The sequence below is a fragment of the Ornithodoros turicata genome, chromosome 6 (genome assembly GCF_037126465.1).
Source record: "Ornithodoros turicata isolate Travis chromosome 6, ASM3712646v1, whole genome shotgun sequence".
Taxonomy (NCBI): domain Eukaryota; kingdom Metazoa; phylum Arthropoda; class Arachnida; order Ixodida; family Argasidae; genus Ornithodoros; species Ornithodoros turicata.
Window position 1 is genome coordinate 86,924 of NC_088206.1, and position 13,077 is coordinate 100,000.

The 13,077-nt window shown below is 41.5% G+C and overlaps 1 protein-coding gene across 1 annotated transcript in view; it reads right to left on the reverse strand.

Moving 5' to 3' along the window:
- Positions 1–2,417: 2,417 nt before the first annotated feature.
- The window catches only part of LOC135398739 (E3 ubiquitin-protein ligase MIB1-like), a 116,841-nt gene continuing 106,181 nt past the window's right edge, over positions 2,418–13,077 (reverse strand). The window contains exons 19-22 of the mRNA XM_064630128.1: positions 12,612–12,698; positions 12,419–12,526; positions 6,813–6,931; positions 2,418–3,838 (exon numbers count right to left, since the gene is read on the reverse strand). Coding sequence (XP_064486198.1) covers positions 3,698–3,838; positions 6,813–6,931; positions 12,419–12,526; positions 12,612–12,698 — 455 coding nt within the window. The 3' untranslated portion in view covers positions 2,418–3,697. The remainder of the gene's footprint in view (positions 3,839–6,812; positions 6,932–12,418; positions 12,527–12,611; positions 12,699–13,077) is intronic.

Sequence of the window (13,077 nt, forward strand, 5' to 3'; positions counted from 1 at the left end):
TGATTTGATTTGATTTGTCTTGTTTTGTTTTTTTGATTTGTTACGGTCACTGAACCTTCTTACAGGTCGTGACATTATTATTTTTTTAGGTAAATCAATTTATAATTTATGCTAATTACGTTTCTACGCCTCATGTATCAGTTGCATCCACGTGCAAACAAATGAACACCGAAAATTGTTGTGCTGGAAATTGAAAAACCAAGGATGTCATGACCTCAACCATACATTTGGGAATACACTCCATTCAAGCAGTCTTCCATCACATTTTAGAAACTCTGCAGGCCCTGCACAAAATGCAAAGATAAAAACTTTTGTAAAAAATAAAGTGTTTAAGATATTATACTTTTTTGGTTAATTCATGGTAGAAGTGCAAGGGTGCAGGCGAGCTGGTACATTGTAAAACGTGTCGAAAAACGTGTAAAAACAGGAGAACGTGCCATGTTGTCTTTTTTTTCTGTTCCGTGTCTCAGGTTTTATCGTCATTGGTTAATTCATTTTGGAGGCATTATCAACGTTTGCGCCAATTCTCACCATAATCTATCAAGAAACAAAAAGGTTTGTGTTGACCCTCACGTCTCCTCTTAAGACTGGTGCGCCAGTCCCTTCTACGCTACCGCCAGTTTTGGAGGCGTTACCACCTAGCGGAGTTACAGAGCAACTTACGAACAAGTTTTCTCTCTTTTTTTTTTTTACCCATCATGTACATTACAACAACTAAAATATTTCGTGAATATTGAAGTAGCTTTTAAGGAGAAAGAACGGAAGTAGAACCTTCGCTCTTTATGTTCGACAGCGCGAGGGTCCACTTGAGCTAAGAAATTGATACACGCTTTCCATGTCCATTTCGAGCTGAGCAGAACCGGTCTGGTGGCGTGTTGTTGCCAAGCGATGTGCCTGCCGATGTGGTGACGTTGCTTGGGGCATCGTGCATCCTGGGTTGACTTCACAGGGAACTATACAGAGATTTGCCTGATGACATGTGAGGGAACGAAAAATATACAGCAGCATAGATGATGATGTGTCATTAAGTGTTTAGGTAAGGAACCTCTAGCTCAAATCGAGTCGTGGACCGCATTGACATTCGACCACATTGTGGAGGGCCACACGGAGGGGGGTGGGCTGCACCAGAAGCCCTCTTTCTCTGCGGCAACATGGGATTTTCTTTTCTGCCTGTGATACAATATAGCGACTGGTATGGAAAGGGATCCATCATTGGGGAGGGGAGAGGGGGTGACACAAGGAGCTCACGCACCAGGTGACGCGTAGCCTAGTGACGCCACTGCACTGAGGAAATTTCAAGTACCATAATTTCACGCAGATAAGCCGCAGGACCAGTTTCGAAAATTTTCGGGCAGATAAGCCACGGGCAATACGACGCGACTGATTTGTGCGACAAAGTAGAAAATAGAGAAGGCCATAAACCCTGTGGTCCATACTCCGGGGGCAGAATGGTGTACAACAAAGGAGGTCAATTCTAGTGTTCTGCCAAGATCGGATTGTGCCCTTGTTGTGTGTTTTTCATGGATTGACGGGTCAGTGGCCTTCCAGAAGACATGAATGTCACCACTTTCGTTAAAGCTGCTTGAGGGAAGGCACCAGAAAGGTCAGTCTACTCTAATGTGGACGCGACCCTGTTACGCATTGTTCGTGCATTGGCAGGGCGGTGCTGTTCTAGAGACACTGTCGGCCCTTTCGTTAAAACCGGCGTATGGGGAAAATACCAGGGAAAAGTAGTCATCAGATAACTGGCATAAAAATTTCTGCCATACAAGTTTCTCTACAGGGTGCACTGTTTTTAACAAACATTTTATAGAGTGTTGAGAATGTCCTTTCAACGATTGCAAGGGATCAGTAACCAAACTTGGCCTATTGGACCAAGTTGAAATAGAGCATACAATAGCTGGTACGTCGTCACATACGAGAGCCAACACGAATGCTCAAGTGTTTGAGCTCACAAAGCCGTCGCAAGAAATACAGTGGGTGGTACGTACATATTCCGCAACTTGCACAACCTTTTTATTTCTCAGGCAATATATCGCAGGTAGCAGTGAAAAACAGCTGTCTGGGACGCTTGCTATCAAGATCTCGCATTACACGTATTAGGGAAAGACGGAGAATTCAATCCAAGTTTAGCCGGCAACTGGTTTTTGGACAACACAAGAGCTACTTGTCTGATCACCGACAATGTCCGATTGCACTAGCTGTTACCAGGTCAGCCATTTTTTTACAAACCTCGTGGATGTTGTGTGGGCATGAATACTCAGCCGAAAGAACCCACTTACCTGCCATTTCAAGAAGAACTGCAGACATTCAAGTATAATATGATATACTGCCTATATGATAAACTGTCTCCCACTGTGAGGCTGCAGCCCCTTAATCATATGAAAAAGTATATAAGAATATGAAATTTACTTCAATTATTATATAATAATAATATTTATTAATATTATATATTGTGAGGAAGATCACGGATCGCAATCATCCCCATCACTCTGACCATCGCGCGAGACCGCGCCCAATTTATTCTGGTCTCAGCTTCCATCCTTTATGGCCGTCATTAAAAACTGCTCCATTGGCTACACCTGTCTAATCTTTCTGCTTAACAATATTAAGATTAATATATAATATTTATTATTATTATTATATAATATACAAGATCATCACTGCATATCCTTTTCACATCAGTCGGCAAAGTTGCATAACTGATTAGCCACCTGTATAGTCGTTATGTTACGCATTGGAGATAATGCTCATGAATATAATGCAGAAAGTCTCCTATGGACAACAGTACTGATACAAAAGTTAAAGAACATGCTATACACATATGAAGCACACCAAATCGCAGTTTACAAAGTGAACGGCGTACAGATGAAAAGCAAACCGATATATATTACATAAGGAAAACTAATCTCAATTTGAACGCACACAGGTAGCAAAAATTTTACTTGTCACAGCACAGCAGAAATAGGGCAGCTCAAGGTTATTGTTTTAGGTGACCATGTGTCCTGTTACATACCCGCACCTTTATGCAGATAGAAAATCCATACCTGTCGCTGATGGCACATCTGCAGGCACGGTGCGGAGGCCAGGTAGGAGTTTACTTACTCGCCTCTACAAATGACACATGAATGAGCACTGTGAAATCTTCTGATTCACTCTAAAAAAGTACAGGTACGAAAGAGTTTCAATACCTGTATGCCATAGTGATTACAATCTATCTGTACGAAAATGCTGGATTTCCCACTTTCGGATGTGTCCGATACTGGTATGAGTTGCATATAACCTATTCCTCCAATAGAGCAACATCTGAAATGTGGCTATTTTCATTGCAATAAAACTGCCAAATACCATAATCCTTCAGTTCCCTGTGGTTTGTGAAACACAGCCTGCATTTCATTCTTCATTCAGCCGTAAAAGAGCCTACGGCATCAAAAAAATGATAATGGGGCTCGAGCTAATTTCAATTCTAACTACTTGTTCCCTGAAATAGCACGCTTGTGGAGCATTCTACATCAGTAGAGATAGGGATACTTGAAATATAGAGATACAGTGTAGGAAGAACAAGAGCCTGCCTGTGTTCTTCCCTGCGTAAACCTTCAAGGAAACTCATGCAGAATCCACACTAGCCTGCTTGGGTTTTCTGCTCACTGACCATTCTATAATTGTCGTAACTGGGTAAAGTCAATATAGGTATCTGTCAATATAGTAGGATCCGCTTTTCCACAGATTTGCGGCATATGGGGCACTCGGACATACGATCCCCACACATTTGGCAAGTTCCGTGACCGCACAGGAAGATCATGTTCTTCAGACGATCCAGGCACACTGGACACATGGTCTGCACGAAAGACAAAAATGGTTGAGTTATGGCCACCTAGAACATCACAATCGGATAGTTTCAAAACTGTCTCCCACTGGTAGGAAAAATTGACAGCAGAGCTTAGTAGATTGATGTGGCTTATTCTCACTAGACACCACAGTCGGGACGAATAAAGAAAAGAAAAATGCAAACTTATCACCAAAATACTGCTTATTCAACGTAATGTGTACAGGACAAGATGTGTCATATAGTTGGCGCTTGCCTTTAGTGAGCGTTTGGGGCACAGGGTCCTGACAAGTTCAAGTTTGCAAATAACATGAAGGTGAATTTTAAAGCAGCCATTGGCTGCAGTAATGGCTAATCCAGCATTTCCCCCATGTGTCCCTGGTTATGCAAAACAAACTTGACGTGCTCTACACATGGGTGTGTGAGCAAGCAAGCTCAAAACGGATTTAAAGTGAAGAGCAGCAGCCACCCTTGCCACTGACCAATTTTTTAAAGTGGGGGACAGGGGGGCAAAATGTGGTGGAAACTGACCAATAATCAAATTCATGAAAGCCAAACCTACAAAAGTCAAGGGTCAACTCTAAATACAATAACAAAATAACGTTACATTGATTATTATAGAGAATAACTTAAGATGGACACAACACTTAGCTGACAATGGTCACAAAACCTGCCAAAGCTTTAACCATTTGAGAACATATCACTTAATGCTTTCATATACAAGTTTGCTTCATTGTTTACAGTTCCTAAGGCGGACTCGCTTCTTAAAGGGGTTGTGAAACCATTTCCAAATTTTTTGTAATTATTAATTTATGCACATTAACATGCTATGTTTCTGCAATCCCACATTACGAAGCTATTGCACTCACTGGGCGAGCTCCTCCATCGCTCTCAACTCTTCACCTCCTCGCCCATTTTTGGAGTCGCGTTTCAGAGTGGAGAAAGGAAGTGCATACTTTTGTTTCCATGACGACGTAGGCTGTTGTAAAGGGAGTCTGTCACCGGAGAACGACCTTCATCATGGTGACCTTCAGGTACTTCGGGCAAGCGTACACAGCTAAAACGTCACTTCCTGTCTGCCTGCCGACACCTCTCAGCACTGTTTGGTGCCACCGTCAGGGGTGACTTGAAAAAATTGCACTTTTAAAACCCCAACAGTTAAAAGACTGTTCAAATCAAGGTATGTTTGACTTTGCATGTCGAATCCATGAACTACAACGTATGAAATGGAGTGGGTTGCATGTGGTTTCTCAACCCCTTTAAGGAAGCCCACGAGCAATTTTTGTTTGCACAGTTCATATTAACCGCACAAAATTTCTATGCAAAACTGGTGTGTTCCTTGGGGTTTACCCAGGGAATGACACATTTTTTGAAGGCCCGAAATGAGCCAATGATTTTTAACAAATTGAAGTTTACCAAATTTTTAATACACTGGAGTCTATGGGAGCTGCACCAACTTGGCTTCTCTAGACACGCACGGCTGTGATATTTGTGTTATGTAAGTTTTGTTTAAGTTATGTAATTCCCTAAAGCAACAGTCAAGAAATAGATTGCAATAAATAACTTGGACCAAACCTCTATAGCTTTTGAGTCTTGTGTGAATGAAAATCGTGCTTTTGTCGTCTGGTTCCATGCTCTGCACTGTGGCACTGTTCGCTCTGAGCAAGAGGGGCCTCTCTTCCACTTACCATTTTCTCATTTTTCCATCATGGACAGTCTGTGAAAGAGACTGTGGTCGCTTGTATGCTTCGTATATGCATACTCGTAATGGGTGGGCTGTGGACTACGCCTCGAAGCCCAAGCTTGCTATGGTTGGGTGTTGTTTGTACCTCAAGTTCGCGGAAGGTTGTTTGTTGGGGCAGCATTTACACGATTTGCACATGAACATGTGGGGAGCCTTCCGTTCTCTCGCGTCCATGCTTTTGGCCATGATTTTTTTACCGGTTGAGGAAACTGGTTCAGCTCCAGTATAACTCTCGACTAGGAATGATAAGTAAAACATTGAAGCGTGGCACACCGAGAGTATGGTTTCCCCTGAGTTACCGTAATTTCACGCGTATAAGCCGCAGGACGCGTTTTTGGGAATGTTTTGAAAATTTCCTGGCAGATAAGCCGCGGGCAATACGAGACGACTGATTTGTGCGACAAAGGAGACCATAGAGAAGGCCATAAACCCTGTGGTCCATACTCCGGGGTCAGCATAGTGTGCAATAAAGGAGGCCAGGTCTATAGAGGTTTACCAAGATCGGATTGTGCTTGTTTTGCGTTTTTCATCGATTGATGGGTCAGTGGTCTTCCAGAAGACGTGAATCACTGTGAGCACTTTCGTTAAAACTGCTTGCGGGAATGCACCAGGAAGATCAATTTACTCGAATGTAGATCCGTCCCTGTTACGCACTGTTCGTGCATCAGCAGGGCAGTGCTGTTCCAGAGACACTGTCGGCCCTTTCGTTAAAACAGGCGTATGGGGAGACTACCAGGAAAAAATAGTCATCAAATAAGCCACACCGGTGGATAAGCCACAGAGCACCCGCGAGAAGAAAAAAATCGCGCATAAGCCGCGGCTAATACGCGTGAAATTACGGTTCTCTCCTTTTTTCTTTCTTCATAGTAAGCAAGCCCTCATCAATGGAGTTGGAAATAACCATAAATGCTTAGGAATTGGCAGTTTCTGGTTGTAGCTGAGGTACTTACAAGAATGATAAAATAGATAAGAAGCAAGCAAGCTGGTGGTATATATCCAGGACGATGCATTCCCTTTCTGTTCCCTAGTCTTGTTCAACATTCGCAAAATTTAGTGGGCGCGAATATGTGCTCGATTTGCGAAAAAAGTGAGGTAATGAAATTATAGGGTGCTACAGTATTCACCTCATTTCCTTCGCCAGTCTAATAACTACCAAACACTGAACAAACTGTTTCAACACCAGAAACAGTTTTTGCAAATCCGTGATTATCATTTCAGGAGAAGCACTAGAAATGAGCTCACCTGCTCCTTTATGTCTTGCAACTGCTGCTGCAACTTCTGCAAGTCATTGTGGGTGTTGTCCCGTGCTCCATTGTTCATGACATGACCAGGAAGAGATGACAAGAGAGATGTTGATGGTGCTGTAAAATAAACAGTAGTTGTCAAAGTCTCTCAAAGCTGACTTTTTTATTTAACCTGATAAAACCACAGAAATTTACTTTTCTCACCAAGATGTCCAACCTACCTGCAATTCCTGTGTAAACACAGCAAAGCAACATCCTCAACAGTTTCATACAAGGATGGCTAGCTATGCAACAGGAGTGCTGGCCAGAGGACATCACACCTTAATGTCATGTGATCGGGAACACCAAAGAGGCACTGCCGTTAACTGACACATCCCCAATAAGCCCGTTCACTAATGCCACAAATTGCTGTCAGAAAAAATGAATCAGTGACTCTATATTTAGCTACACAAAGCAAGTCCTAAACACAAAGAATAGCATATTTCTCTTTATGTGCCTTTGAGCAGAAAGGGTGAGAGGAATTCTACCATAAGCTGGGTGGGAAGACAGCAAGCCCACAAAATAAGTAGCTCCCAGTGATGTAGAGCATTATTTTTTATGCAGTGGAAAGCACTGTCTGGCCATAAACACCAAATATCTTCGTGCCAAGAGGGCAGAAATAGAAGCTGTCTTGAGCCAAACTTCTCCAAACCAACAGCTCCCAAACAGACATACTCAGGTTGAAATGTGCTGCTTTTACACCAATGTTTCCTGGGTGTGCATCCCTTGCCAGGAAGCAAAGTTTTCACTTCTGTTTGTTACTATGCTCAGGCATTACTACTTTATTAGGCCACATTATTGAAAAATTTATTCTCATTAGTCTATGTTGAAGACCAAGCTTCTATAGTGTTGCAAGAGTTTGGAGTCATGCAAGGCGATTGGTCAAATTTGTACATCTTCTCAGTACATCGAGTACAAATAATACCCCACTTTTTCAGTGCCCAAATTTATTAGAAATTGCTTCTGGGTTGTAGAACTCCCCGTCCTTAATCCAAATACAGTGAACCCTCAATTTATGAACACCCTCGGTTTCCCGAAAAATCGTTCATAAATCGAGGGATTCATAAATCGAAAATTCCGTTAAGTGCATACTATCGAGCAAATCGAACAGTATTTCCGAGTTGGGATTGTGTTTATAATGCAGTATATTGTGTAATTTTGTTTTCGACCATGCCTTCTGCTGTATCAACCTCACAAAGAACAGACGTTAGCGCATTCACACTCTGTTTATTATGCAATACTAAATTGTTTAATATTGCTTTGGATTTTAATGGTTTTGGATTTTTGGACTTTAATTTCTTTGGACCATGCATTCCGCTGTGTCAATCTTGGAAAGAAGAGATGTCACCACATTCGCACTCGACTGGTCTCGGATTTCCTGCGGGATTTTTAACCTCCGTTTATTAATCTCTGGGTGACAGCGACCACCTTATTCATCAATTGAGGTCAGGAACAATTGGTCGCCGCTTGTGCGACTCCGGAAAACCCGTTTGTTGTTCGGATTTCGAGGGGTTAAGAACCGAGGGTGCAATAACTGGAAAACGTTTTGTCCGTTCAAGCGTCATTCATAAGACCAAAAAATAATCCCTTTAAAGGTTTCTGTTGACTTCGGAATGATCCGTTCATAAATTGACGGAAAAAACGCTGGTCAACTCCTAGTTGGTTCCCAGAAATTCCATTCATTATTCGGATATCAAGGTTCATAAAACGAGGGAATTCATAAATCGAAGGTTCATAAATCGAGGGTTGACTGTATTGCATGAGAGCTTTGTGCTGTACATTGAGCTTTGCTCACACCTTTGGCCAAGCAAACTCCTCAAATTACAGACAACATTGCCAAATGCCATTACACATTAACGGAGATACAGTATTTGGTAACAACTGAGCATTTTATTAATCCTCCGATGCTATATTTTATTACACCAATGCTAGATTTAAAACTGTGCTGCTCGTGTATAGATTTGTGGTCTCCACAATGCCATGCAGTGCATTCCACAGTGGCCAGAGCACGTCGAAAATTCAAGCGAAGCAAAAATGAGCCCCCCATGTTGTTCTATGTCAATCAGACCACGTCATACTTTTCTTTCATCACACCCAAAACGAGGGGTTGCAACCAAGGATATGCACAGGCCTTTCGTCTTAGTGGGGTGTCGCAATTCTATAGAGGAGGAAGGTGTTACACCTACATCAGCTAGCTACTGCTACAGTGAAACGATGATTTATGACCGGCTACCATTTCTGGAAAAATCTTTCATTAATCTATATTTTTATAATGAGTGCTAGAATGATAGCTAATGCACAGTGATGTGGCATTACATTTATTTTTGAAGATACTTTGCAATCGTTTCTCCTGTGTGATTCCTGCTCAGGAACAAATACACGGTGTTCCACGAGAGGATGTAATTAAATTCCTAAAAATAGGTTTTACTTCAGAAAATTATCAAACTATACTTGGAATACACTTTTGCCACAGACTGAGGTCGTATGCATTCGTGTCATACATTAATTAAGCTAATTTTGTTAATTGAACTTGCAAATTAGCTAAGCAAAGGTAGCATGTTTGTGCATGAATTTGGAAGTCTATCGCTATAGCACACCAATCCAGTCAAAATCACTGGGTTTTTCACAAGATTTCTACAAAAATTTGACAGCCATAAGTCCACACTGGGCGCAGCACAATCGCCAATATTTACGTTTGTGGAACTGTTGACTTTCGCTATCAAAATTTTCCCAGGAGGCACCGTTCACAAAGCGAGGAAATTCGTAAATCGAGGGTTGAGTGAATTCATATAAAATGTATTGATATTAAAATTACATAACTTTTGGGGGTGGCTGGGTGAGGGTTTTAGGAGAGTGTGCGCATGGGCGCATCCTTCCTTCAATAAATGAAAGTGCTCACTACCTTATGAGTCTAGAACTCTTTTCTTCACCGTGTACAATGTTTGATGCTAATCAGTGCTCATAAAAATCAGACATCTAAGAACACATAATATTCTAAAGGTAACTGAATGGGACGTGTGTGTTGCACATGATGGACCTGAATTCTTGACTGGCTATTCTAAATGGTTTATGAATAATGATTAGGGTTTAGTATTTTCCGTTTATCCGACAGACACTGGTAATTTTTTAAATATGGTAGTCCGATTTATCCAAAATGTGATCATATTCCTGGGTGATAGTAGGTAACATGCAGGGTTCCCACTTGTTCATATTTCCGAAGTGAATGCAAGACACGGTCATTTCCAACCGAGGGCAGCTCAACACAGGAAATAGGTGAAGGCATGACAGCTTCTAGTAGCCTCTTACTAGGAGTACACTGAACTCTGACATGAACAGATGGTAGAACGTACTTGCGTTCATGCATTGTATGCAGTACTCTCGTTACCTGGGCACGGTTACTCTCTTTGAGTGTGTTCTGAGTTACCAATTAAATAACAAAGTTTTCCACATCGTAGATGACTAGAAATATCTAGGTCTTATTATTTATAGAAATTTGAAATGGGATAAACATGTTGATAAATTGTTAATAAGTAGGGTCCTCAGTTTTCAGGTTTTATTTTTTGTGAAAATCAGGGGAGGTGGGGGGGGGGGTTAAATATCGGGTTGAAAATCAGGACCTGCCAAACAGGGTAAAATCGGGTGATATACTGAGAAGTGATGTATTTTTGGGTGAAAAAAAAAAGAATTTTATGTGTTGAAATTAATTAATACTTGGGGTTTTACATTGCGAGACTGAGATCATGAGCGACGCCACAGCGGTCTGTCTGTGGAGTGTTGAAATTAAATGAAAGAATATTTATTAAGAAACTGGTTGATAATTCACTGTATAACCACTAAGGCTTGCACTGGCCCCTGTTCATAGAAAGAATAAGTTGCATGTTCAGTAAAGCATCATCCATCGATGAGCGTTGAGAGCATGCTCGCGCTCGCGTTGGTATGCCTCGTATATCGTTGGCTGTTGCTGCATCCTCCTTACTACTCCGCATACTTTGTTGATACAAGATACTCCCTACAAGAGTTATTTTAAAGTTAACTTATCTAACTTTAACTTAAACTAACTTAAGTTTTCAACTTACTTATTGACACAAGCTTTCATGTAGCAGACTACATTTCTTCGGGTGTGAAAAACACAGGGCATTTTTGGTACGAAACCAGGGTATTACTTTGGTTGGCATTGCCAATCTGCAAGGCAGCTTCACCTCATTATTGAAATGTATTTTGAGGGACAAGGGGAGCTGTCATGGCCCCATTAATCTAACTTATCACTAAACTAACCAAGTTGATGATGTCTTAGGTTAGTTTAGTGAGAGTTTCTGTATTTTGTTTAGTGAAGTTAGGTTAGATTAATAGGGCCATGGCCACTTCGATAATGAAGTTGGGAGTGCGAGGCAAGCTGCCACAGCCGCACTAATCTAACCTAATATATCACTAAACAAAGTGTATGATGTCATAGGTTAAAGACGGCTTTCCCGTAACACAAATAAATGAATCGAAAAGTTCCGCTAAATCTACAAACGTACACTTAAAGCAACACTAAGCATTCGTTGAAGTGGGCTTGACTGCAGTACACAGTTCAGTGAAGCCAACTTTCAAATGGTGACGCCTACCAAAGGAACATTTTTCACGCTAGAAATCGGACGTGCATGCAAGCGTCCACAAATCCAAACCCGACGTGTTTTGTTTACTTCACCAGTAAGACGCGGCGCAGCCGGGAGCAAGTCGGGAGCGGTCGCGCGATTGCCGTAGTTCGCGCGTGTGCGGCTCAAGTCCTTGGTTTGTAAAAACGGGCTTTATCGGGTTTTACCCAAAAACTGAGGGCCATATTAATAAGGCTAGCAAAACACTCAGATTCATGAAACAAAATTTTAAGGAAGCCTCCAGAGTTGTTAAATAAATCGTTTTTCAGTCGTATGTTCAATCAACATGTATTAGAATATTCCAGTGCAATGCACGATCCTTCTAAGATTGGTCTAATTTAGAAATTAGAGAAGATACGCAACCAAGCTGCAAGATTTGTTACAAACAATTATTCCAGTCTTTATATTTAAAAAACATGCTGTGATGGAGCCCACTAGAAAAGCACAGAATGTATGCCCAAGACCTGTTTAAAACTTCTCAGAGATATTTATTTTGATTTATGTGGCATTCCCCCTAACAATTATCTCTTTTCACCTAATTTTATTTCCAATTGCCTAGAGAGACCATATGCTTAAGGTTAAACCCTGCAATTTTTTAATGTCTATTTTCAAAAATTCTGATTTTGTCAAAATGATACCTCAATGGAACAATCTCCCACATGACCGTACCATCTCCTGCTCCGGAGATGCCTTTTCAAATGCTTTATGCAATTTTCTTTCAGCATTATCATCTCAAAATAAAGTTTTGTTATTTTGTTCTTTCTGCATTGGTACTTGAGTTGATGATTTGTCTCATTTTCCTTTCCTTTTCTTTTCTTCCAAGGTTTTCAAATGTAACATCTTTCTGTTGTGCTATGTATTCCCTTTCTCTCCTACACAATGCCACCTTGTGGATGAATAAGTAAATGACTGTTCCGTGGGAACTTACAATTCTCGTTCTTCTCTGTTGGAAATTTAGACAAGTTTAGGGAGATATCCGACTTGGACAATGGTGCGCGGACGATTTGAGTCCTTGCCTTATCCGGGTCTGCAGGTGCTGCAATGGTTAGACAAATCTCAGTTAGTGTTGGCCAGAAAGGCATTATAAAAGACTTATAAAGGATGATAAGAGGATGCCACACCTGTGCCTCCACAGCAGGCAATGAATGGCATCATCTTGTCAATCTGAGCTCGACACTGGACACATTTCTTCATGAGGGCAGCACAACCTGAGGCAAAAAAGAGAGCATACATTAACTGATCAATTCAATCAAGAAGGGTCACGAGCACTTAAACCAAGCTTAAAGAAGGTACTGCTTGTGACACGCTTGTCTGAAATTTTCATTCGGAGGTACAGCAGCCTGTATTGGCTTGGCTGCCCCTGAAGCACCCTCAAGGACTATCGTGTTTGAGGGTGGGCAGCATGGCATACGGGTCTACTAGCCAGGAGAAACAATCTTGAGACACCTGGAGATTTCAGACAGGATAAACCGCGAGCTGTCGATTTCAGACAAGCATATCGCAAGCAGTACATCACATGCAAATGAAACAGACTTGCACATTGCTGGTGGTAGTTGTGTGTTTTGTACTGTCGCTTGTTAACAATTT